We start from the raw sequence: 27,663 nt of genomic DNA on the forward strand, positions 1-27,663 counted from the left end.
TAAAAAAAGGTTCATGCGGCAATACATAGGTATATTCTATGCTTTTAAATACAATTATCAAACCATCTGATGTGTTTATTTGTTTATATTGTATTTATTTATGTATTAATATTGTATTAAAGTGAAGACAATCCTGTATTGAGAAATGAAAGCTATCTTGCTAACTTTAATTATAAATCTATAAATTATATATATAAAAAATAACTGTACAATTCTTCATGCCTAATAAATACATTGCCTACCTATGCTTTTAAATAAAATTACACTATGTAACACAGTTTTTGTTCCTGGGTAGTAAGTATTATTTCCTAATTGCTTATGCCTCAAAAGTATAGAAAATGGCTATTATTCCCCACAAACTTTGCTTTTGTGACCAGGACAGTGATATTTAAAAATATCACTATTTCCAATGGGAAAACGGGCAAATGTGTGTCTTTTCGTTCACATAAAGTCAGAAAAAAACAACATATGAATCCAAATTAACATGCATTTATACTAAAGTAATACAAAAATACAGTATAATCGTAAATCTCGAAAAACTAAAAATGACTACAAAAGATTTAGAAGTGAGAAGTTTTTCAAGATTGACAATTATACTGTAAATACAGTATAATCGTAAATCTCGAAAAACTACTCACTTCTAAATCTTTTGTAGTCATTTTTGTATTACTTTAGTATAAATACATGTTAATTTGGATTCATATGTTGTTTTTTTCTGACTTTATGTGAACGAAAAGACACACATTTGCCCGTTTTCCCATTGGAAATAGTGATATTTTTAAATATCACTGTCCTGGTCACAAAAGCAAAGTTTGTGGGGAATAATAGCCATTTTCTATACTTTTGAGGCATAAGCAATTAAGAAATAACACTTACTGCCCAGGAACAAAAAAAAAATAAAAAATTGTTACACGGTGTTATCAAACCATCCAATTTATTCGCATTTCAAAAGTAAAAAAGCAGATCATGATCTTCAGATTGGTTTCGGGTGAATTTTCTACATCGCGACGGGGTCATTCGCAACACTACCGAACATAAAAAGATTTCTGGGTTCTAAAAATGGCAATTTATATTCTCCCCGTCTACTCTTTCTACCCCGTCCTCTCTCCTTCCATGCTACAAAAACTCCACACCCAGTCACTGCAGCCTCACAGCCTTTCAGTTTGTATCCAATCACAGCAGTCTCTCAGTTGAAACCACACCCTTGTCATTCCCCTGACTTCATTGGGGTGTGTCTCTTCAGCAATAGTTAGGGAAACTAAATTATGCCTCCTGGCAGTGATCAGATAGAGGAAAACACCTCTGATTTCAAACCCAAGTGCACCAGAGCAGACACCTTTAAAAAGACCTTTGAGACAGACAGTGTAAAAACTTGTCAGGATGTTAACAACGAAAAGACCAATTACAGATACATTATTTAACGTTATTTAGTTGTAGCAACACCTGGGGAAGCATAACACTACATTTTTTCGGAACCCCAATACATACTCTAAGTCAAACTAAATAAAGTGCATTTGCTCAATGCAAGCCCCCATGTATTATTTTTACAAAGGCAAACATTGTTTAATTTCAATCATAATGTAATTATTTTAGAATGTTTACTTAATTCATAATAGTAAATCATTTTCAAACTTATTTTCAAATAAGCACACTTTGGGGAAATTGCAGTCTTGTTCAGTGCAACAAGTCTTTTGATGACCATCACAATAAATTATTTGAACAACATAACTATGCCTCAAACTTTGTTTAAACTATATATTTAGTAGTATTAGAAATGCTGTTGGTTTTTTGTTTTGTTTTTTGTATAGGACGAATCCTACGTCCACAAGAACAGTATTTTGTTATAAGCAAGTAGGAAAGAAGCAGAAGTAGTTGTTTCTTGGATTTTTCAGAATAGATTAAAATCTATAGGTTAGAAATTCTGTTCAGAAAACTGTGATTGCCTTTACCATTGCACTCTTATCTACTTAAAGACCAACTGGATACACCCCCCCAAAAAAGCTACATTTAAAAATAAGAGAAATGTTTCAGAAGGTGAGTTATTTGTCCCTATAATACGTCAAGTATGCTTTTAACGATTCTGGTAAAGGCAAAGACATTATTTTTTCTCTGAGCAGATTCTGTGGTGGTTCCTCTTGCTTGACGCTCTCATTGCTCTCTTTTTCTTCCTCTTCTTTACTATCCTCCTCCATTCGTTCATCTTCCTCACTATCAACAGGCTGGGGGATTAGCTGATTTCCTACAAACACATAGCTGTTGATTCTACGTCGTCGACACCTCCTCCGTTTGCGCTTCTGAGGTGCTCGCTGGGGAGCGCCTTTGGCCTGGGTTTCATCATTGATTACGTTTCTAAGTGTGCGCCGAATGTAGATGCGGGCCAAGTCCTGTAAGCTTCTGACAGATATGGGGGCTGAAAGAAACAAAAAGTCTGTTTTAATGCTTAATAAATTAGCACTGGATACATGCTTTTTTGTCATCAGTTAAAAATATTTTAAATGTGTGTTGGACACTCCAGTGGCTTTATGCCAGGTTCACTTCTGTTTTTAAATTTGCAAAGGAGATAAAGAGCCCAAAATATTTCAAAGTTCTGAAACATTTTCTTAAAAAGATGTACAGAAGTACAAAATTTTATAACTCAGATCGAACAGGTACTGAGTTTAAAGAGCTAGAGCTGATTTTACAGTAATGATGGCAATAACAATTGTGCTGATATTTCCTCAAGGCATTTACTGTTACCGGCCCAATCATAAATAGCCTTCAGATACATGCTAAGGGAATTCTAATGGCATTCTGCACACCTCCTAAGTGAATTTTAGACACTGTTACAAAGTAGGTTGTTTAGCATGGCTCTTAACAAGACATTTGTATATCCATATTCTGAAAGAAAGACAATATGAATAACAACATAGATAAAATGAGTGATTAACATAGGTAAAAGTGAGGACAGGCTGATCACAATATTTAACTAAGGCATTCAATCTTGGTGTGCAATTTCCAATTTAATTAAGAATTCTGTTTGAAATCATAACTTATAGACAAAACTCACCTACTGGCATGTTTTAAGCTGTACCAAACAGCAAACATGAAAACTTCAACGTAAAGAGCACAAGGTAGTCTTAAAACTATTTTCACATTAAAACTGTGACATAACCATGGTAATCCTAACACATTCCTTGCAAATACTGTTAACCTAACAAAGCCTTGGATGATGTACTGTAGTACAAATTCCCCTACATAAATCTCTTTTTTTACAGAATGGCCCATTGACTAAACCCATTTAGGAACATGTTTACTAAGCTTTTTTCCAATGCAGAGTTTTCACAATTCTGAAACTTTTAATGTTGTAAAATTAGCAAGAACAAAATAGCTGTTTCTTTTGACATGATTGGTTTATAGAAAAAGAATTAGATATATATATATATATATATATATATATATATATATATATATATATATAATTATATTCATTCATTCACCTTGTTCAACAATGCACCAGTTCAAGCAGAAATTGATAACAGTTTCACCAAAGGGAAAAAGAACATATCAGATACTTACGCAGATTCACAGTATCTGCTTTGCTTCTGTCTGTTTTGTTTGGCTGAATAAGAGGTGCAAATGACACAGCAAGGATATTTTTGCTTTCCCATGTGCTCTGTCCTGTCCTCATTATCTGGGTCAGCTGTTGAAAGAGAAAAAAAAAAAAAAAAAACACACACACAATGTAATTCAATGACTTTATGTCTATATATAGAGAATAATACACAGTAAACAGTGTGTTATAACATTGTTTAGCTGCATCATTTGAGATTTCCTGCCATTTGCAATTTCAATGCTGGATTTAAAAACGAAAACCCTAATAAGTACAGTATGAGCAAAACATTTACTAGTGGTCATACTATAAAAACATACCTGATCCTCTATGGGCATTACAAGGATTCCCCCTACTTTCAGCAGTATTTTCATGTAGTTCTCATGATCCTTCTGAACTCCAGCACCACAGTAGATTCGGTCATACTGATGACAGTCTGAAGAAATCTCCAAGCAATTACCAACAACAAAGCTGGGCTCGCAAAACTCAAACCTGACAAAAATTGAAGCAAATGGAATGCCTAATATTGTTTTGTTCAACAGAGACTTTACACAGCTGTCATAATAACCCTATGTGTTCTGGGTTTACAATAAGTGCCATAAAGAAGCCTGAATTGTATTCCGATGCAAGAATACTTTCTCAAGTGCTTTCATTTATCATATGATTATCTGGCTTGATGTATAGCAAGTTATGTGTAATTTGCTATGTTGTTCAGTATAAGTCCACTCTTCTGTGGTCCCAAAGCTGCACTTGCTGTGCTAATGTTTGGTTAAAACATATTTGTATATAGAAAGACTTGAAATAAATATCAGCTTTTGTATCTTACATAGTATAAACCTGAATTATCCAATGACTTGTCATTAGACCAAAACTGAAAGAACAGAAATATGAACATTTTGATTAAAGTCAAACTGGGAACACTGCAAATCAGCTGGCTACCAATGTACGCATTTTAGGAAGTTCACAAAACACAGAATTCTGCTGTTTAAAAAATAACAAAAAAGGAGACATGTTAACACAATTTTGGTGAACTCAAATGGTACACTACAATGCACTTATTGTTATGTAAAAAAATAACTTGCAGAACACAGAATTTAAATCACACTGGGACAAATTCCTCTTAACTAAACATTGTTTTAAAACTGGAGATAATAAATAACTGAAATATGGATTTACAACTTTTAAATAACAGGATACTCACTTATCAAAGCTATCACCATCTTTGATAAAATCATCTAGTTTTTCCCTGGCGTATTCTACAACATCTGTATGAAGCTCAACTCCATGGTTAACTCCAAATGGACCTAAAATTAGGAGAAACAGGTCATTGGAAGGGTATATTAAGGAAAGACATCAAATACAATTAGTAATTTGCACTTTTAGTACAGCCCATGTACTCATGAACAGATACGTTGTTAAAATAAATATGCATCGGTAGTGCATGCACAAAAACACCTGCTGGCTCTTGAGTAAATTAATTCCAGTAAATTAGTAGATTATACAATTATAAATCATTTTGAACTGAAGACCATCACTTTGCCATTTTCAGCCAAGGCTTTCACCTTTACTGTAAAGGTGTTCTGAAATAGATTTGTGTTCACAGACTCTTAAAACAAAGAGTCATGTCATACAGGATAGAGTACGTCATATAGACAGAGTCACAGATTTCACAGTTTCAAGGGCTGATGAGTCATATTAAAACACATTCAGGTTTAGAGAATTAGCATTTTTTCTTCTGTTACATGTATATAACTATGTGCTAAAAGGGCTCTGGAATAAAGTTGGTTTTTACGCTGCATTTTTACTAATTCTTATTTCACCAGTTTTTAATTGTATTCGGTTGTTAGAAATCAAAGGGTTATTACAAGCTTTGTGTTAGCAACACACCCATAGATGTTAAATTCAACTTCAAACTTTATTTTCTTTCAAAACTTCAGGATAATTAAACACATGTATAGCTTCTGGTGACAATGGTGTCAGGTAAGTACACAGGGCAGGATTCTGAAAGTGGAGCCTAAAGTGACTTAACCAGTCATTGCTAGACAAACAACCATCATTTTCTACAATACAATCAGCATTTATATTTGACATTTAGAAAATACTGTTAGAAGGCACTATATTTCCAGAGCGGAATCTTGCATGGTTATTATACCAATGTAAAAGCTGATTGTTGTGGATCCTTTTCAAAGGAACCATAAAAAACTTACAACAAGAAACAATGTCACTTCCCATGACTTGCTAACTTCAGGTTTTGTTTGAAAATGGGTGCTGTGGCAACCATCAATATATATATTTTTAACTCTTCATTTTAGGTTATTCCCGGTGTCAAAAGAAAATGTTGCTGTCACATGCACATGAAAAGTGAAAGTGTCGCGCGAATTATCTTCAAACACAAGTCTTTGCATGTTAAAAGAGATGGAAAATGGTTGGCTCTAATGATGTGTGAACCCTGAAATGTAATACAAGGCTTCAAACTTTATGAAGGGTGTTTTTAAACACAAGAATTAGAAATGAGTTATTTAATTCCTCAAAAAAAAAAAACACACATTATGGCCACAAGGTGGCAGAATACATTAACATTGCAAAACAACTAACAATAAAAAACTAGTTTAAAGTATGTTTTTTAAATATAGTTTTCATTAAAATTGGTTAGCATTGTCCAGTAACAAAAACATAAATATGTAAAAAAATGGGAATGATCTGATAATTAAAAAATAGAGAAAATGACACAAGTGTGTAAATGTGCAAATACTGTACATTTGTGAATACGTTTAAAATTACATATTATGGTTTCCGGTAGACTTTTGCGATATAATTTTGTAGCTTGATTACATGATATTAAATAAAATATCAAAATTATGTTAGTTTTTAATTATTTTTTTTTATTAATGTCTAAATCCTAAAATTTTTGGTGATGTTAAACTTTTGGCCATAGCTGTATATACTATACACTGCACAGGCCTAGTATCCAAATTACACAATATAGCTGGTGTATCGTTTTAGAGTGTATTAACTTTAGTTCCTTAAACTGTACACACAATTGCAAACCTTTCAAAGCATAGTCTAAACTTTGTGTCTCCTAAGTCGTCGAATCATGAAAACAGGTTATGAACTGCATCTTACAGAATAGCATCAGGTAAGTGCCAGTGCATTCGTTTATCAACACTTATCTTTAATAACACGACCACTCAGACATCAATACAGTGAAAAAGTGAATAATTTCATAAAATGTGGCCAGTTTTGAAGAGAATGGACTGTCCAAAGCGTCTGAAAAAGTAACCCTCCCAGATCCTGACGCACTCTCATGAAGTTGTTGTAAATAATGCAATCAAGTTTAATCAACATTGGAGGAGACGTGTTCAAGATGTTTCCTGGTCTAAATGAGCAAAGCAACTGCCCAAATACTGCGTTGTGTTTATGAAGATTAACAAAAGGTTCATGCATACATCCAAAAGCCTCTTTCTATCTCCTAATCCATTTTCAGTTCAGCGCCCCCCAAACAAAGACAGATAATGCTATGTCAGCAGCGTACGTACAGCAGGTGCTGACTTCACAGTTTATCTAGCGTTTAAGGACTAAATTTCATCAAAAAGCAGCTATTTAACTTGAGCTTGACATTTAAATATATTACTTAACAAAAAACAATACAGAAATGTATCAGACATTAACATGTGATTTGACAGCAACTAATTTTGTATTGTCAACATGGATTTTCTTCCAATCTTAGGAATCCTTCATAATTGTTAGTAAAGACTGAGATTAAAAAAAAAAAAAAAGTTGCTGTTCTCAATGTTTAAAAATAAGGAAAACATTGTCACAGACATTTGTCTGTATTACTCAAAAACACTTTGTTGGCTTTGAACTGGATCATTACAAAAAGCATTGTAACTGGTTGAATTAGCTCAGAATATATACGTTCAGTGTAAAATGGTCTTTATAAAACCCTTGTAAAATGGTTGGATTGTCTCATGATGTAAAGGGACTGGCTAACAGTGGTGTTAATAGCAGGCTTATCTTTTACACAGATATTATGATATTAAAAAACACTAACATGAAAGGTCAGTATTATTTAATTTTATGGCTGCTTTAAAAAAAAAACTAGTCTCCTGGTCAACAAGGGAACATTTTATTTAACCTGTTTTGTACTATTATTTTGTGACTGTTTCATTCTGTTATTATTTAATTGTGAAATACAATGTGCTACCTAATTTAAGCATATGTTTCTTTACAAAAAATATATATAAATAAATAAATAAATAAATAAATAAATCAACAGAATGAGACAGACACCTAGACAAGCTGACAGACATATTGATACAAAAAGAAAACACTTTTTCTATGTATGAACCAGTTTTTCCATTTAAACTGGGAACAGCATAGACATTACCTATGATTAAGCCCACCATTGTACTCAAGTAGCCAGTTCCACTTCCAAGGTTCAGAAAGGACAATCCCTGTTGTAGTTTCAGTGCCTCCATCACTTCAGAGTAAATGCATGGTGCTGACAAATGAATGTTGCCATGCTTCCAGGCTAAGTCTTTGTAGGCATTGTCCCTGTATCCCTCCAAATAGTACTCTCCCCGGTCAATGGCTCGAAAGGCTTGCTCCACCCTCTCAGTGCGAATGTATTGAGCCTCCTTTAGATTGTCGATTAATTCATCGTTATCCTCTCCAGCACTCACAGCTCCTCCCATGGCTAGCTAAGCAGAGATCCCAGACACAAACTCTCAACAACTGGTCTTCTGCTTATCTTTCAGTGCAACAGGCAGCAAGGGAGCATAGGGGTCACTAAGGCCACGTATGCTGTATGCTGTGAATCAGAGCAGAACAACCAGTAGAATCCTGGAGTGAAAGGAAAGACATGACTTCTATTAGTCAATATACATATTTTGAACAAAATCACTACTTTTTCATGCCAGCGGATAGCAATTATTTATTTATTTCTTTTTTTAACAATGTGTTGCCCAACGAGCACTTCTCATTTGCTGAGAAAACTGAACAAAATGAAGGCGCAGGCAGCACTGACATTCCCCATTTAGGAGTCACAGACATTTAGAACACAGAATGCAAACAGAACATCTTCCTTTTGGGATCTCCTTAATGGAGGTTGTAAACTGCGTATAATAAGCTTCTCAGGCTTACTGAACAGCTACAGGTTGAGCGGGCTCAATGTGCTCCAGTGTTGATCTTGGGACTTGTCGAACATCAACAGCAGTCCATAAGCTTAATGGCTATAGCAAACGTACAGGGTGACATGGAAAAGACCTACCGGCCGGCATACCCTGACTGACAGATACTCCAAATTATGTGGGCATCACAACCTATATGGGGTTAGGTTTAGGTTATTTACATTTGAAATGATAATTTCTCAGGCTAAAAGCAAACTACATGGAAAACACACACAACCCAAAAGTATTATCAAAATGAGAAAAAGGTGAGACAAGCCCCTTTCACACTGGCACTCCTATCCGGATCCCGGCCCAGGTTCTGGCTACCCGGGTAACAATCCTGACTAGTGTGCATCCACGTATACCGGGTTTGAGCGAGACAACCAATGGAATAACACGTCTGTGTGAAGGTTTCACTTCCGAGAGGAACATCTGTTTATTCTGTTTAGCCATATTTTTTTTATTTTAGCCTTCAAACGACTCTGAGTCGTTGTGACGGTCCTGGCTGAGCAGAGCTTTCACCGGCACCGTCTTACAATTGAGGGGTTCCCTAGCAGTTGACCTCCTCCTAAATGTAAACAAAGTGGCCCTTTGTGTAGCATTGCTGGGTGCTGTCGCCTTCAGCTGTGGCGCAGACGCCTTTTGAGCTGCATGCAGCCTCCCCCGGCACGTCCACCAGCCAATCCTGACCTCATGATCAGCTCAGCATCAAGCAAGCCTAACTGCTCAATTGATTGCCCAGTAATGTGTCTAGTGTTGCGCATACCAGCTGCACATGTTGCGCAAGAACTAGCGACAGGGCTCTCACTACTTCTTGCCACTTGCCGGGGCAGTTGTTGCTGTAGCTTCCTGAAAGCTATCTGTGCTGGTGGGTGGCTGTTCATCAGGAATCCTACTATTATTTTCCTCACCGCTAGTCTCAGATATGAATTTCCGACTAGTATCAGACACGCTTTTATTTATTTATTTTCTAACATCCATCAGTGCAGCTTTTATGGTATGCATTTATATATTTAAAATATGTATCAATTCATAGCAGAAATACAAAGTTGACTAAAATGCACAAAAAATCTGTGCAATTTGTAGTGTGAATTGTAGTGTGTAGTGTCATTAAGGATGGGAGTATACAAAATTGGGGGGGGGGGGGGGGGGGGGGGGGGGGGGGGGGGGGGGGGGGGGGGGGGGGTGGGGGCGTCCGGCCGCCTGGCCCTGTGTGTAGAAAACCTGGGTGCTTGCCACCTTTCACATTCTTAATAGTGGATCTGTGTACCCTTTTACATGCAAGCAGACAGTATGCATGTAAAAGTATACAGTATGTATTGGGGCTGAAGATCTTTCTCTTTATTAGTTCACAACCTTATGAAGACCTGTTGTTTCGAAACGTGTAGTTCTACTACTTTTTTGTTTGTTTGCTCGGTTTAGTAAAAAACATGTTTTAACTAATAAAATGAAGAAAATATTTTTTAAGCGAGGATGAAGAAATATTTGCTCGAATCAACATTTGGGCTGATGATTCAATCCAGAGAAGCTTTGTCGGAAGTGTCCGCAACAAGCTTCTTGTGTACTTGCTTTTGTCACCCAGGTTGACCCTGTTTCTTCAAAATTATTCTTAATTAATATGATACACTCTACAGTGCATACATTTTCATAAACAAGAGGATGGATAGGAAACTTTATGTGACTATAAGTATACAGTAACTTCATAAGGTTAAGTTCATAACTGCTGGAAGCTTCTGTTATTGCATTCAGTAAAAGAGAAAAATGTGATGCCCCAAATGATTATCAGCACTACAAATAAGAATTTGTGTCATTGCGTAATTTTCGCTCTAACAGGTTGACCCTGTTTCTTCAAAAGCAGTGTGAAATCGCATAGTCAACCAGCATGACACTGGGTAGTGACCCAGGTAGAGCATGCCAGTGTGATAGGGGCTTTCCCATACTGTAGCCATCATTAGCCAAGCCAATCAGAGGTCAGAACACATGCAACAGCAGGGTACAATGATCTACACTCAGACACACTCAAGAACTTTTGGATAAACAATTTGATATGCACATACACTCACTTACTGTCAATCTCTACAAGTGTTACTGTTCTTTATTTGACCCAGTACAATGCAAATGAACAATACAATGCAAATGAACAACAAATAATGTATTCTAGTGTCGTGGCTTTCCCCATCGAGCAGTAGAATGTTTAAATATTATTGAAATATTCTAGCAGAAAAAGTATTTCCTAAAAAGGTCCACTTTTTATTTAAAACTACTTTAAATTGGTTTAACATGTTTTGTAATGAAATATGCCAGTTCTGAATAAATGAAAAACACTTAGTAAATAAATAATGCCTGTTTACTTTCTCTTGAACTTAACTGCCATCAATATACGACAATCACTAGTGTGGATTGTACACTGTGGGGTTTGGTAGATTATTCTGTAACATTGATACCTATCTGGCTGCAGTACTGTGCTGCACAGGGGCAGGCATGTTGTATATAATAACACCTCTGTCTGGCTGGAGGAGTTAGTATATACCAAGGTCACAATCGTTTTATTAGAATAAGGAACTGATGGGGAGATATTGAAATGACTGGAATAATTTTTCTAGGTTGTATGTTTTAAAGTTCCAGGGATATTCAAAGAACTTCAAAAGAGAAAGGCACTGTGTTGGTTTATTACAGTACATTACTATTGAAGTCCTTTCTTGAATAAAAATATTTTTTTAATAATAAAGTAAATTAATAATAATAATAATAATAATAATAATATAATAATAATAATAATAATAATAATAATAATAATACACTCCAGATAAGAATACGCATAGCAATTTTGCTGCACAGCTTGAGTTTGCATGTTATCGAGCTTCTTGTACTTGGTTGGTTATTGGCGTCTCAATGGTCAACTGTGAATATACTGCATCAGATAGTTAGATAATGGATCACAGAAATACTGGTATAGCCAATTGTAGCCTGCCTGTGAATTGCAAGAAACACACAAAATTTGTATTTGTATTTTTTTTAATAAAAAAAAAAAAAAAACACTCACTTGTAATATGTGTTTGTGACGTGAATATCAGTAAAGAATGTACAGTATTTATTGAAAGTAGTCATGACTACAAGGTAATGTTGCATTTTACTCACAAGGGGCCCTATTTTCAACGTGACTAAACTGACTAAAGTTTTTTTTTTTTTAGGCAGATCTAGTCAGGACGGGTATAGCCCCAATTTTCGTAAATGACTGTGTTTAATTAGGGGTTTAAGCACCTAAATCACCTATGCTTGTCTAGATGACTCAGTTCTCTCCTAGATATAACACTGGATTTAGCGGTGTCAATGTAGGTGTGATCTTCGAAACCTGTTGTCACTACACGATCATTGACTAGGCAGAACATCAATTAGGATGGTAATGAGCAGACACAGCTCAGAATCGCCTACATTTAGTTGTTTAGGCGTTTGTAATGGTTATTTGTGTTTGTGGGGGGGAAAAAATAAAAAAATAAAACTCACAGTGTGCTTTACAATAAGCAGATGCAACCCCCAAACTCCGGTTTTGGAGAAAATAAAAAAGAACAGTAACCCTAATTTTTCATCTGAGGAAGAAGAAATATTTGATCAAATGATCAACAGATCATGTGACCATACACACTTTTTCATTACTTATCTCTTAAGGGCTTCTTACAGCTATTGTATTCTTTGCTTATCTGCATGGGTTATATACAGATGGATATTTATCTCCATATATTAAATAACAAAACAGTTAAATATTCTACTCGTGAAGTACGAAACTGGCGTTCTCCCTACCTAAGAAGCGAGGGGCTCCCTGTCGATCCCACAGCACCCCACTCCTGACTGTATACAATTCTTCTTTAGTTTTTTGTGCCAAGAAGCACGTATTTATTCACACGCAGTCACTTCAGTCACTATTTTGGGCATGGTAAACTGGCTTATACCCAGGATGAACAGATTTTCAAAGCTGAAAACTGGGACATGTTGTTAAATAACTGATAAGGCTAATTAAACCATTTAAATACAGGCTTTGTTAATGGTTATTTAAATAGTCACCCCTCACTCTTAGTATTGTAGTGTGCACGGGGGTAGGGGTCAGGGCTGGTAGTTGACGCAATCTGACATAAGACATAAGCCTGATACACGCTCATGCAAGGGAACCGGTTCTTTTGTACAGCAGTATCGGCACTATGCTTCAGAGCGGGAGGTCCCGGGTTCGCGTATCAACTTTTTTTTTTTTTTTTTTTAAAAGCAGCTAGCTAATTTCAGTACACTCCTGGGTGTATAATTTGTGACTAATTAGTTGAAGTAGCCATATTGGGTTATATGTACTGCATGCTTTTATATTGAGTTCAATAATAATAATAATAATAATAATACATGTACTACCCCACTATAATGTGGTTGTCGTGGTCCATAATTAGGAAATTGTTATTTGTGTTTCGCCCTATAGCAAATATTGGCATTTTTGTTCCCAAAATGATTTACAAGGCCCACAAGCCCATTCTCGATTTCAAAAGGGTAGTGACTAAAGTTACACCAAGTAGAAGCAGGTGAAACTCAGCAAGTTCTAAAAGCCTAATGCAAGACATGTAAATGCTTTGGAAATCGCATGTACGGGTAAGTCAGCTAATTTAATCAGGTTTAAATGTCTTAAAATGGATGGACGACTTTAACTGACTTAATCTTTGGAAGCACCTACTTACACGTTTGAAAATCGCATACACAAGTCACCCGTCTAAACGACTAAAAACACGCTTAAACCCCTTAGTCACATATAAAAACAAGGCCCATAGTGTCTAAATTAGAGCGAAAATTACACAATGACACAAATTCTTATTTGTAGTGCTGATAATCATTTATTGCATCACATTTTTCTCTTTTACTGAATGCAATAACAGAAGCTTCCAGCAGTTATGAACTTAACCTTATGAAGTTACTGTATACTTATATTCACATAAAGTTTCCTATCCATCCTCTTTATGAAAATGTATGCACTGTAGATTGTATCATATTAATTAAGAATAATTTAACCATATATTATGCAAGTTATTCTTAAAATAATTATTTTAAAAAAATTGCATGTGTTCAATGGATTTGCTCCTTAACCTTTTGGCTTAGCAAGGCAGTGATAGCTTGGTGGTGATGTCACAGACCAGGAAATACAAGCAGGAACTGCTAGGATGAGTCAGAAATGCACTAGTTTTTGTTATAAATAAAAGTTTTAACAAAACAAAAGTCTTTTACACAAAATAAAAGGCATGATGGCCAAAACAAACAAATACAAAAACAAGTACCCTGCTGGTTCAACTCCAACACACATAGCATTTGTTATTCCTCCTCTGAACACCACCCAACCCAGAGTGAGAGATCCTTGCCTCTGCTGTGCCTTGGCTTGATTGCTTGATAAATTATTCAAATCAGGCCCAGGCAGTCTGCACGTGCAGTGTTCTTCCCTGCTGACCTAAACACCTGTGCACACCTGTCACAGGATGGCATGAGTGGTGACGTCAGACCCGGAAGAAACGCACAGTACTGCGAGGTGAAATGGAGAATGTGCTTGCTGGCAAATAAAAGGTTTAAAACAAAAAACCAATAACTGAAAATAAAGGGCCCAATGGCCAAACGAACGGACAGACAAACACAGTGTGGACGGACACTAAGCAAGTATCGTGCGAGTGCTCTCGCACAAGTAGCATTTGTTACTGTTATTTTTAATCAATTATTATTTTAATCTCCTCTTCACACCTATTCTCCACTCACGAATACACAACCTTGAGTTTATTTACACAGCTGTGCTGGGATTCAATTACTAATTAACTATTAACTTTAATCCCAGCATGTTAACTAATCTGTGCAATCCCCTTGCCCAAACACTAACACACATTTTATCTGCATCTGCAATTCATGTGCCTAAATACAACTATATATTTTATGATCACTCGTGTTACACAGACCCATTTATATCCCGTGTACCACTATATCCACATATAACTGACAACATAAAACACGCCACATACAACATAAAAACATAAAATACACACAGGGGCAGGGCACACCAAACACCAAACATACCTTTTAAAAGACTAATAACACCACACCCTGTGCACCAATACACACATTTAAATCATAGTACAACACAAATAAACAATAAACACAATATGCACAGCTAAACCTTCCAGCTCACTCTGACCATCTGTATAGAAATAGAAAACATATCTAGTCCATTAATGTGCAGGTGGTTTGTAATTGTGCACAATTTAGCACTGCACCACTGACTAATTTAAATAAAAACAGACAGTATACATTCGGCTTATAGGCTACGAATTATAATACAAATTAGTGGTATAATGCCAAATGTGTTGCTGGTCCCTTGAAATTCGTATTACCGAGAATTGACTGTCCTCCTTTAAGTATCATAACTTGTCTATGCGGCTCTATAATAATAATAATAATAATAATAAATAATAATAATAATAACAATAACAATAACAAAAAATAACAATAATAATAATAATAATAATAAAAGCTCAAATCATTTAGTTTTCAGTTTAAAATAATCGTTTATTCGCATTGTACACCAATGATTTTTTTTGTGTTACCATACCGGTAATCTACAATCTAAAGTAAAAAGTATGTGCGCTAGGTGTTCATTTGATTTTACTACTGTATACTGTACAGATTTATATTTGTGTTCATAATGTAATGTGTAGCCTACCCAAAACACATTAGTGTTATTTCAGCACAATGATTTATAGATTTAAAATACACTGATGATTAGGAAAAGTTTTTTTTTTTAATTTTTAATTTAGTAGTCGCTAATTTATTTATTTATTTATTTTTTAAATCACTTTCACCCAATTTAGAATAGCCAATTATTTTTAGGCTCAGCTCACCGCTACCACCCCCCGACTCGGGACGGCGAAGACGAACACACGCTGTCCTCCGAAGCGTGTCGTCAGCTGACCACTTCTCTTCACACTGCAGACCCACCATGCAGCCACCTCAGAGCTACAGCGTCGGAGGACAAACACAGCTCTGGGCAGCTGACAGCAAAGCCCGCAGGCGCCCGGCCACGCTACAGAGGTCGCAGGTGCACAGTGAGGCATGGACATCATGGCCGACCTGACTGGATTAAACTACCTAAAATAGGTAAAATCAAGGACGGAACAGAATACATTTCGGGCACCCTCTGCTGCAGCAAACCACAACTCAACTCAGCTCCCGCTATTTATTTGAACAATGTCGCATGACTCTCGCAACAGAGAGCTCACTAAGAAGATGCAACAAATATTTAAATTAGTATATTGTGGCTCTTTTCATTAACATATTTTCTTTTAGTATATACAACAAAATGTATACTTTGCCAAGTATCACAACGAAAATGCAAATTGTGTTTTTTTGCGCTGCGACTGACCTCAGTACACCTACTCCTATGTATGTTATTAGTATTAGTACTTGGGGTGGATTATACTTAGAAAATAAGGCTAATTTGCAGGGCTTGCTGCTCCAATACTTGGCTTAGATAACACATTTCTTTAGCTGAGTCAGAATTAAAAGGAAAACAAAAACATCACCATCCAACCGATAAAACAAGTTGATCTTGTAAACCTTATTTGGGTTGCTCCTGTTGGATTCCATGATTTATAGTCATTTGGCTCACTTGATCAAGTCCCTGGCAATTACCAGTTCCTATCTGCAACCAGAGATCAGTTGCTACAGTAAGATTTCGTAACAATTTTTATTTGATTTTTTTTATTTTCCTGTTCAACAACTCTCAGTCTCTGAACTTACTTACATGCTAAAACATTGGTGATTTCTCTGCTCTTGAGAAAAGGGCATTTTCTTTAATGAAGCACGTCAAAACCCACCTGATCAACAAAAAAAAAAAAAAGTGACGATTTTGCGTACAGTAAACTGTAACGTATTTGACTACACAACAATGTACAGGCATGTTTGTTTTTTACTATTTATTTTCGTAGACTACTGTGGAACTACCATTAGTGAATAAAAGTCTGAGCACCCGTCTATATATTATCTTTTTCAACTTCATATGGTATTCCTTGTTTGTTTGATTTACTGTTGCCTTTTCATTCAGTAAATCAGGAAAAGTCACTGTCGTGCTGCGGTAAAGGATTAATGAAGGCTTCAGTTTTTTTTTTTTTCCGGTTTTATTCTGAAATGTACTTCGCACATGCAGTTTAATTTTCTGTCAGATACATTCAGTCGTTCATAATAACTTCAAACTGAGAATTCTACCTGTTGTAAAGGGTGGAGGGCTAGTTATAAAGGCTGTAATGTATATAGAGGTGTGTATGTATATGTGTGTGTGGCTGTTTGTTCAGGGGTAGGGGGCCCCACAAGTGTATGCTTGCCTAGAGCCCAGTGATGGTCTGTTAGTAGGGAAAAAAGCATTGGGGTCCTCACAGTACATGTACTATGATCTATTCTGTTATTAAGAATATCTGTCATCAGAATATTACATGGCAAAGTCTACTTTGAAATGTTTTTACTGTACAACGAGTAACCATGTGTATCTGGAAAGATTACATTTATTTGGCTGGATTTAAAAATAAATGTATGTACAGGTATGTATTTGTTTTACATATGATCCTAAACACCTGTGATTGTTATAAAGAAAATAACAATATGTATTGTCACAAAAGAAAACAGAATCGTAAAGAACGAATGGGACTGCAGGACAATCCATATACTGCTAAAAAAAAAAAAAAAAAAAAAAATCGGATATATTTTAAATCAGATAAAAAGGAAAACTATGAGAAAGCGGAAATTAATGATCTGTAAATAATGAACCCAAAACTACAAGATTACCGTTACTGTTAAACAAATCTCTTCCCTCTCCAGTTTATCGCACGGCCCTCCATTATTGTGCTCTGTGTTTACATCCATAAATGCATATTGCTGTCTGTAGTGCTGCAGTTCCCTCACTGGCCACAATAAAGTGTTAGAGTGGGCTGAAAAGGGCAGGAGAGTAGTGTGAAAACAACGTGAAGACAGAGTGAAGACCAGGGGTGAAATTCTGCCAGTACTTACTTTATCTTCTTACAGTCCACTAGTATTCTGTTAGAAAACAATCGTCACATGTTAGAAAAGAGTCTGTCACAGATTTATAAAATAATAATAATAATATAATAATAATAATAATAATAATAATCTTTATTTTTATATAGTGCCTTTCACAGTGGACCACCAAAGCGCTTTACAGAGGTAGGCTGTGAACTGTGCATTATGCAGAGTCACAATAATCCGCAAGATGGAGCAAAAGGAGGATAAGTTACTTGTTCAGGGTCACACAGTGAGTCAGTCAGTGGCAGAGGTGGGATCTGAACCGGTGACCTTCTGGTTACAAGCCCTGGACTTTAACCACTGGAAATAGTCTCAAAATTAACCAATGGCAATGGAGGATCTATTTACCTATTATTTATTTATTTGCAGTGAAAGAATTTGCTTATATTTGTTAATTTCATGCTTTACTCTCACTGTAAGTAATGTTTAGTCACAACACACTGCTTGTTTCATAAAATAAACACATTCTGTCTGGAGACGCACTGTTTTTAAGCTTAGCAAATAACAGAAATGTAGAATTAGCAAAGAAACAACAGGGGGGATTAATAACATGTCTGTATTATATTAAATCAGTATTATATCAGTTTAGTCAATCCGTGAACTCAGTAAATCATTTTTAAACCAATTACCATTGCTGGTCTTCCTCAGTGCACTACTGTGTGGGTCACACAGCCAGTCTCTCATTAGCTGCCAATGCACATGGTGTGTGGAGCTTGCCTGCTGTGTGTTTTAGTTAATCAAATCAATTTCGTCAGTCATGCTTAGCATTTTGTGGGTACTCATTGTCATAACTGACTAAAATAAAAAAAAATCATCTAGTTTACGAATATGTTTTTTTTTTTAATCAAACTAGTAAGTTATTGAGTTTTTTAATGTTACCCCCATGAAGATAAAAACTAAAATCATGCTTTTGTCCATGCTAACTACGTAATGTTTTGACGTGTTAAATTCAACTTTTGAAAAAGCCCTGGTGGTTAATGATTCAGAAGTTGATTGAACATTCTGTGAGAGAATAAAATGGCATATAGTAATTAATTAATAATTAAGCCTTGCTAGAACTTTACAAGTGTGAAATAGTTTTTAAAAACTATAGTGCTCACTATTGTTGATCTTAATGTAACTAATTATATATATATCAAGAGCATCAAAAGAAACGTATCACTTACATCTGGGTAACAGTCACAAAATTCACTAGATGTGATCGAAAAATGACAGACTCAGTTTTAGAGCAGGTGCAGTGACTTTTTATTTTGCTATAACAACTGCCATCACGAAGATGTTGCAAAATCATCTGTCGATCTTGGGCAGGTGTTGTGACTCTTTGTCTCCCAGTTTGTGGCCTGTAATTGACAGAGCGTATCTGGTTATACGGTCTCGTCATGTTTGAAATTGCTGACTGTGAGCACTCAAGACGACGAACCACAGTATGCTCAGAGTTTCATGCCTTTAAATGAGGATTTTTTTCCACTTATCTACACACCGTTAAGGAGAAAAGTTTTATTGAGAAAAAATATATATATTAAAAATACAAAACTGAAAGATCATAATTGGATAAGCTCCACCCCCCTGAGTTAATACCTGGTGGAAGCACCTTTGGCAGCAATTACAGCTGTGAGTCTGTTGGGATAGGTCTCTCTGTCAATTTACTTGGGAAGCATTGATGGACAGCAATCTTCAAGTCATGCCAAAAATTTTCAATTGGATTTAGGTTGGGGCACTGACTGGGCCACTCAAGGACATTTACCTTTTTGTTCCTTAGCCACTCCAGTGTAGCTTTGGCTGTGTGCTTTGGGTCATTGTCATGCTGAAAGGTGAATTTTCGTCCCAGTTTCAGCTTTCTTTCAGAGGGCAGCAGGTTTTCCTCAAGGACTTCTCTATACTTTGCTCCATTCATTTTCCCCTTCTATCCTGACAAGTGCCCTAGTCCCTGCTGATGAGAAACATCCCCATAACATGTCGTTGCCACCACCATGCTTCACAGTAGGGATGGTGTTCTTTGGGTGATGCGCAGTGTTGGGTTTGCGTCAAACATAAAGCTTTGCATTTAGGCCAAAAAGTTGCATTTAATTTCGTCAGACTACAAAACTTTTTTGCCACATGGCTACAGAATCTCCTGAGTGTTTTTTTTTTTTTTTTTTTTTTTTACATACTTCAAATGGGATTCAAGGTGGGTCCTCTTGCTACCCTACCATACAGACCAGATTTGTGGAGTGTTTGGGATATTGTTGTCACATGCACACTTTGACCAGCCATAAAAGCCTGTAGCTCTTGCAAAGTTGCCACTGGCCTCTTGATAGCCTCTCTGATCAGTCTCCTTCCTGCTCGGTCATCCAGTTTGGAGGGACGGCCTAATCTAGGCCTAATCTTTTCTTGGTGGTTCCATACATCTTACATTTCTTAATTGTCTTAACCGTGCTTCAAGGGATATTCAGGCCTTTGATATATTTTTTTATACCCATCCCCTATCTGTGCCTTTCAACAACTTTGCCCTGGAGTTCATTTGAAAGCGTCTTGGTGCTCATGGTTGAGTCTTTGCTTTGAAATGCAATACCCAGCAGAGGGAACCTACAGGAACAGCTGAACTGATCATGAAATCATGTGCATCACTACAATTTAACACAGGTGGATGCCACTTAACTTGGTGTGTGATTTTGAAGGCGATTGGTTACACCTGAGCTAATTTAAGGTTGCTAATGCAAGGTGGGTGGACACTTATCTAACCAAGCTATTTCAGTTTTTATTTTTAATAATTTTTTTACACATTTCTACATTTTTTTCACTTTGAAGCTGTGGGGTAGGATGTGTAGATAAATAAAAGAAAAAACTAGTTTAATGCATTTTAATTCCAGGCTATAAGGCAACAAAAGGTGAAAACTATGAAAGGGGGTGTAGACTTTCTATAGGCACTGTAAAAGTACTGTACTGGGGCAGTTGTTTTCCTTTACTACAAGCGTTAGGGTAAATGTGCAGGAGAGTAGCATGAAAGATTGAATGCAAACTGCAGGAAAGCAGCATGGTGGTAGCGTGAATCATGCTATTTTCATGATGCATGTACTGTAGGTCTCAGCTCATCTCCACAATAATTCGATCAGTACCTGGCTTATGGGACTCAAACTAAGGTTAAAATGTAAACAAAATAAATAAATAAATAAATAACAACTATTCTGTTGCCTTCACTGCAATACTCTGATAAAAGCACACTGCACCCATAGCATAATAAACCAAATACAATATATACACTAATGGGGGGCAAAATCTAAATCACTTTGTAGAGTAAATTACAGTAAGACTGTATGCTCACACTGCTGGAGAGATGTAGCAGACTGAATGAGCTGCAAGGTTCAAAACCTCAAAATGTGTTCTGCTGTTGAGGACACTTCCCCTCAATTACAAATATACAGCTATGGCCATAAGTTTTGAATCACAATTAACACACTTTGCTTCACAACATTGTATGAAACTTGCTGAATAATGTTATGTCATATTGTATAGCAGACTTTTGCTGTATGATTTTGTAGTTTCTTTAATTGCATGATGTTAAATAAAAATAAATTCCCCTTATGTTGTTCTATAGTACTGTCATTATTTAACGATATCTTATTAAATATACTTCTATACAATTTTACATTTATGTTAAATAAAATATATTTATTACATTTATATACCAGTATAATATATATTATATATATATAATATATATATATATATATATATATATGGCCATTTATATGGCCATAGCTGTACATATTTGTAGAATGGACACAGCACAATTATTTTGGTTTCCCATTAACCAGTATACATTTTTACTGCTTTGACAGTAAAAATACCTTAAAGATATATGCTATTTCTGTTTGTGTTGCATGGTATATAAATGAATATTGAGGGTCAGTCTCAAAGAAAAAAAAAATAGAGGCACCGCCAACATTTAGCCTACTGCCTAAACCTTTGAAATTTAGAAGTGCAGAAAATCAAATGGTTAATCCTTGAATCAGCCAGTCAATGCAACCGAGAATACAGTAGGTTCTTAAATGAAGGTCTAAATGTTTCAGATGTGGCACTGGACAAATTATACCCTTTATCATTTTAGGGAGGTGTGATGTTACCATGGTAGAAACAAATCTAAGTGTTGAAATCGAAATAGTAGCCAGTCCCCCACATTGTCATGTAAAATGTACAGGTATTAATTTAGGTTATTGACTTTTCCAAACCTCTATCTACACTACAGCTCAGGTTTCACCAGGATGGCAAGGCCAATATAAGGTCTAATATAGCAACTGAAAATACTGTACTGTAAACATGCATGGTCTACAAAACACACATACCAAACAAATCTGGTAAGAAATACATAATTTTAGTCTTTATGAGGAGCCTACCTTTTAATATCCAACATATACAGTAATATTGTAACTATGTTAAAGCAACCTCCACAACGAGCAGGACCCCGAATTAAATGCTGAGCTGATCTAGAAAGCAGTAGTTTGCGATGAATGGCAGAGTAGTTCAGGAAAAGCAGGAAATACTGTATCAGAATTGCTACCCTGGACTCTAATGAGCTATTTTCATATCGGTACAAGCCAAAACGTTTGTCTACTTGGAAGTTTTACCATATACTATCACATCAAGTTACATGAAGTAGTCCCTATCTCTTTCTGCATCATGCTGTAAAATAATACAAAATGTGATGTAATGGTACTGTACCTTTAAAGTTTCATCATCAGTAACAAACAACATGTCGCTACAGGGAGGAAACCCTAAAACATTAAATAATAAGGTGCAAACCGCAGCAACACCAAGGAGTTAAACTGTGACTTTCATCTACTGCCATCGCCACCTCACTGAGCCTGGATTAACACCTACACTAAACCGTCATCACAGTTCAAAGACCAAACAGCAAATGTAAAATAAATCCTGTGCTGTGATTGGTCCGATGGCACTTATTGCAGGCTTTGGAGTGAATCATAATACCCCAGAACATCGTATATCACTTTAAAGGAGACAACCTCAGCAGCCTTAATAAGCAATGTTTTAACAGGAAACTCTCTGCCTGCTGCAGAATAAAGTTGGCCAAATGGAAAACAAAATGATATAATAGGTGATAAAATAACTAACACGATAAACATGACTTGTGAAACAATGAAAAATTAAATGAAGTATGTTTAGTTTTAACTGAAACATGTACTGTACCTCCATGTCAAGTACTGTATTAACTTAATTGATAATTGTGTAACTAGGTGAAGAATACAACATTCCTTAAAGAGTAAGGAGCAGGATTCCGAAAAATATAGCTTTACATGCCCCTACATGATGCTACAGCTGTTTAAAACACTCTGTAACAATTTATTTTTTTTTGGTCCTGGGTAGTAAGTGTTATTTCCTAATTGCTTATGCCTCAAAAGTATAGAAAATGGCTATTATTCCCCACAAACTTTGCTTTTGTGACCAGGACAGTGATATTTCAAAATATCACTATTTCCAATGGGAAAACGGGCAAATGTGTGTCTTTTCGTTCACATAAAGTCAGAAAAAAACAACATATGAATCCAAATTAACATGTATTTATACTAAAGTAATACAAAAATGACTACAAAAGATTTAGAAGTCAGTAGTTTTTTGAGATTTACGATTATACTGTATTTATTCCAGCAGCTATATCTGGAAGCTGATTGGCTGATGATACTGAATCATTTTCAAATTCAGATTAAGAGGTAAAGTAAAGCCTTGTTTCCATTTGTCACTGGGATAGTTGATCAGCTCCAAGTTGGACTAAAACACCCCCACGTAATGATCTAGCCACTTCCATGTTTAACTATAGGCACAAGGTTTTCTTTATGGCAGGTTTTCCCTTATTTCTCCAACCATACTATGCTCCATTTTTGGGGAAAGTTATACTTTAGAACTCATCGGAAAATGCTTCAGATTCCCATTCATACTTCTTGGCTTATTTAAGATGGTTTGCTTTATAAATCTTCTTTAGAAGTGGTTTGCAGTGAGGTCTATGTGTATACAACTCTGTGTTCTGTGTCCTTTGTACAGTTATTTCATGCACTGCTTCTAATTTTTTCTTTAAGTCCTTGGCTTTTAATCTTTTTTTTTTTCTTTTTTTTTTTAAGTTGTTTGAGCAATTCTACGTGCTGTACCTGTAATTTGCTTTGGAGTGCCACTTCTCTCAAGCGTTTCAGTTGAATTTGTTCTGTGGTACTTTCTGATTATTGCTCTGATTGTGGATTTTGGTATTGCAAATTTCTTTGATATTGTTCTGTTACTATTTCTTTTGTTGTAGTCTGCTACAAGTGCTTTTCGCAAACTTGAATTGAACTCCTTTATCTTGACCATCATCTACTGTGTTGCCAAAACTTTCTTCTTAAACAGAGAAGTGCCTTTTTTTCTGCCATTGACTTTATAATGCAGCTTAATTACTGTGTAAAGGTTTTCAAGCAATTACTATATTGTTTCTTTAGTTCTATAAAATGTTTGTGGAATTTTAATGTTACTTTTGTTAATGTTACTTTTGTCTTGAGCAAATATTTGAAATTACTTAAGTGCTTATTTATTTATTTATTTTTATAGATGGTTTGTTAACATTCCAGAAAATGTGTATTTAATATTTTTGTCATTTTTATTAGTGGCTAATGTTTACTAAATACTTGTATTAAATATGTTTTCTTGAATGATCTTATATTAAGTGTAGGGTACATATGTTTTTACATAGTTATTTGTAAATTAGTTTGCTGTATATAACCCAAACTCATTCCATGCTAAATGAAAAGATGGCTCCCAGGTCACCATACTAGAATGCAACCAAATTACCAGGGCTTCTCAATTAGTACATCTATATTATTTCCAAAATTGCAGTTCCCAAGCTGCATCGTTTTAAGAAATATGTAGTCCTTGCAAATTATATGCAAGTTTAGCCTATATGCTGAAAGTGACAGATGTACAAGGTGATCATTTATTATCAAGAATAAACTAAACCTGTGTTGTTGGGATGAATGGTGCTATAAATAATCTTCTTAAAGTTGCTTGTCTTCTACAGTAGTTTTCACCTTGTAACCAAACTAAGCATTACTTCACTACACTAACCTTCACTTAGGTCTTATAACATCATATTGTGTAATGTTTAACTGTGTGTTCACTGACAGTGTGACATTACTACTGAATTCAACAGGGATTTCAGTTCGGCTCTGCATTATACCGGGATATTTGCCAAATCTGTCCTAGTTTTATCGATGTCATTGCTCCAGCAACAACGTGCAGTAACAACAAGCAAGATGTCTTTTTCTGTAAGGGACCGATTTAAATTATTTAAATAATACTAACTAATACAAAATAAACGTATTTAAGAATAATGCCATAGATAAAAAAAATAAATAAATAAATAAAAAAGAAAAGAAAACATAACTACGTTTTCCACTTCACTGTAGCACTTAAGATCTGATACATCCATAAGCATTTAAAAAATAATAATAAAAGGGCTACGATCTTTTTTTTTTTTTTTTTTTTTTTTAATTATTATTTTTTATTTTGTTTTATTTACAAGAACACAATTTATTCACGATCCCTAACTGTAGCAGTGTACTGTGTAAAAAAAAAACTTTCCACTGACGCCATCACGGTAGCAACAGAAGACCGACATAAAGCACTGACTGCGACTATGTGTAGTTAGTACAACCCTAGAATTTGGCATTGAAATACAATAGTATTTAAAACAATGACACGTTATAAAATAACATGTATACAGTATACAACTAATTTAACTGCGTCAAACGTTTCTGATTAAATGCTATTCCTACTAGATTCGTTCTGCCATGTAAATGAAGATAAATAATTCTATCGTAAACTTTAATGCGTAACACGAACTAGCTTTAAAACGTAATAATATCAAGCTAAACTCACCTGGAATTACACATATAAACTGCCAACAATGTAACACAAACAAAACCTTAAAACAAACTATATAATTATATTATACAGGTATTACAACATGACCACAGCTATGGGTCTGTGTTTATTTATGTAATCCACCCGGCTTTCGACAAAAAAAAAAAAAAAAGTCTTTCCTTATTTCACTGTACCAGCAAATTACTACAAGTATGTTGTTAAGTCAAAATATTTTGTTATTTATTTTAATACAGTCACTTGATCCCAAGATCGTCATAATCATAATAATAATAATCGCACCTGAAAGTAAAGTCACAAACAACTACATCAATTTAGTACTGTAGACTAAACAGCTAAGGTACTTCCCCTGCAACCACACTAAATAAATAACGCCGGCACGCACTGTATTTGACTGGTACTATTTTAAATATAATTTGCATTCGATAAAATTAAATTAAACTAAATGTGTTGCACAGTGTATATATTACTGCATGAAACCGATTTTGTTTTCTTTTCTTACAAGAATGTATTTTTGACTTCCATGTCTCCAGGCAGTCATAAAGTGAGACGAGCTACTTTGTCTAACAAAAACAACAAAATGTCGACTGCAGTATTTTCTTTTTTTAAATCACTCACCTATCTGTATTTCTTGCAGTCAGCAGCCAAGCGCTATAAAACCTTACAGCGCGATCTGGAGAATCTACAGATAGATTTAATTGGAATACATGCAGAATCTATTTTTTGTTTTGTTTTTTTGTTTTTTGTTTTTTTTAAGAGTTGGGTTTAGTTCAGTGTCTCTTAAACGCCAGAAACAGCTGAGAGGATGTAAACACAGTCAGTCACATGGTCTTCAGCAAATGGAGCTGCAGAACTGGCAAACTGAGGTCTTTAAACATTTGGTGTGCTTTTACTTTTGGCCGAATGGGGGCTTTGGGAAACGATACATATATACTAATGTGCATGATTTCTTTGATATAAATGGATTTATACCAGACCAAAGGAAGCTGCAGTAGGAGTAGGAGAATTTAACAATGAAAGAAGTTCTGGAGCAACACATATCTACAGGCATTTCCACAAACAGCTGAGTGAGTAATGCGTGAGGGATAATATTCCCTTCAGATTTATTAATTTAAGGGAAGGGGTGGGGAGGTCATTTACTTAGCTTTTTCTTCTTAAAAGGTAGACATCCTTAATTAAATAGAAGGCCTATAATCACTCACCAAAGCAAGATGTTACTGTATATCTTCTATAAACAACATTATATAATTAGGATTTTTTTTTTTTTTACACTTGCCTTTATTTCTCCTCAGAAATAATGTCCAACCTTATCTAAAACAGTACATAGCACAATGTCTGGTTTTCATCAAATCCTTGTTACTAACAAGTCAGTTGTAACACCTCTGGAGTCTGACATCCACATCACAGAACTGTGAAGCTGGAGATTCCAATTTAATTAATTGTTTAGAAGTGTTCACAAACAGACACTGCCACAGTTGCCTGTGTGGGGGTGCATGGTAAGTTTGGCTTGTGATGTTATTAGGTTTCCAAGCCCATGGCTGAGAAGCCTATTGTTGTTGTTGTTGTTGTTGTTAAGATTATTATTTTTCGTTCTGCCAACAAAACCTTAAAAGTTAAATAAAATGAAAAGTGTTGCATGAAATTTCACAGAGTTGTAGACGCCAATGGGAACTAATGCCCACAGCTGGATGAGCACAATTGGTTACATGGTTTGGTGTCCATATTGGCTTTTACGACAAACTTTGGACAATTTAGAAACATCTTGTCAGAAACCACTTATCTCAGAGTTCTGAAACTTGGTATACAAACTTGGTTTATGGTTAGGGATTGTCCAAGATGCACGGTGCTCGAAATGAAGCCAGTTGGTTCAGTGGTGTGGCGGCCAAGTTGGATAACCTAATTAACACACAAATGTCTGCT

At 35.5% G+C, this 27,663-nt stretch overlaps 1 protein-coding gene across 1 annotated transcript; it reads right to left on the minus strand.

The window, feature by feature from the left end:
• Positions 1–883: 883 nt before the first annotated feature.
• LOC121313431 (protein-L-isoaspartate O-methyltransferase domain-containing protein 1) lies at positions 884–26,560 on the minus strand. The gene is made up of 6 exons (XM_041245956.1): positions 26,362–26,560; positions 7,977–8,431; positions 4,791–4,893; positions 3,910–4,081; positions 3,556–3,679; positions 884–2,410 (listed from the first exon to the last, which is right to left on the minus strand). The coding sequence occupies exons 2-6, from the start codon at positions 8,281–8,283 to the stop codon at positions 2,040–2,042; spliced, it is 1,077 nt and encodes a 358-aa protein (XP_041101890.1). The 5' UTR covers positions 8,284–8,431; positions 26,362–26,560; the 3' UTR covers positions 884–2,039.
• Positions 26,561–27,663: the final 1,103 nt, after the last annotated feature.

This window comes from Polyodon spathula, chromosome 3, assembly GCF_017654505.1.
Source record: "Polyodon spathula isolate WHYD16114869_AA chromosome 3, ASM1765450v1, whole genome shotgun sequence".
Lineage (NCBI taxonomy): Eukaryota > Metazoa > Chordata > Actinopteri > Acipenseriformes > Polyodontidae > Polyodon > Polyodon spathula.

Bases quoted from the DNA above. Each gene is read 5' to 3' on its own strand.
- LOC121313431 (XM_041245956.1), bottom strand. From the start codon at position 8,283: ATGGGAGGAGCTGTGAGTGCTGGAGAGGATAACGATGAATTAATCGAC. The intron at 4,082-4,790 runs GTGAGTATCCTG...AATTTTTGTCAG, and splicing joins GATGGTGATAGCTTTGATAA to GTTTGAGTTTTGCGAGCCCA. The intron at 2,411-3,555 runs GTAAGTATCTGA...TGTTTCTTTCAG, and splicing joins AGCAGATACTGTGAATCTGC to CCCCCATATCTGTCAGAAGC.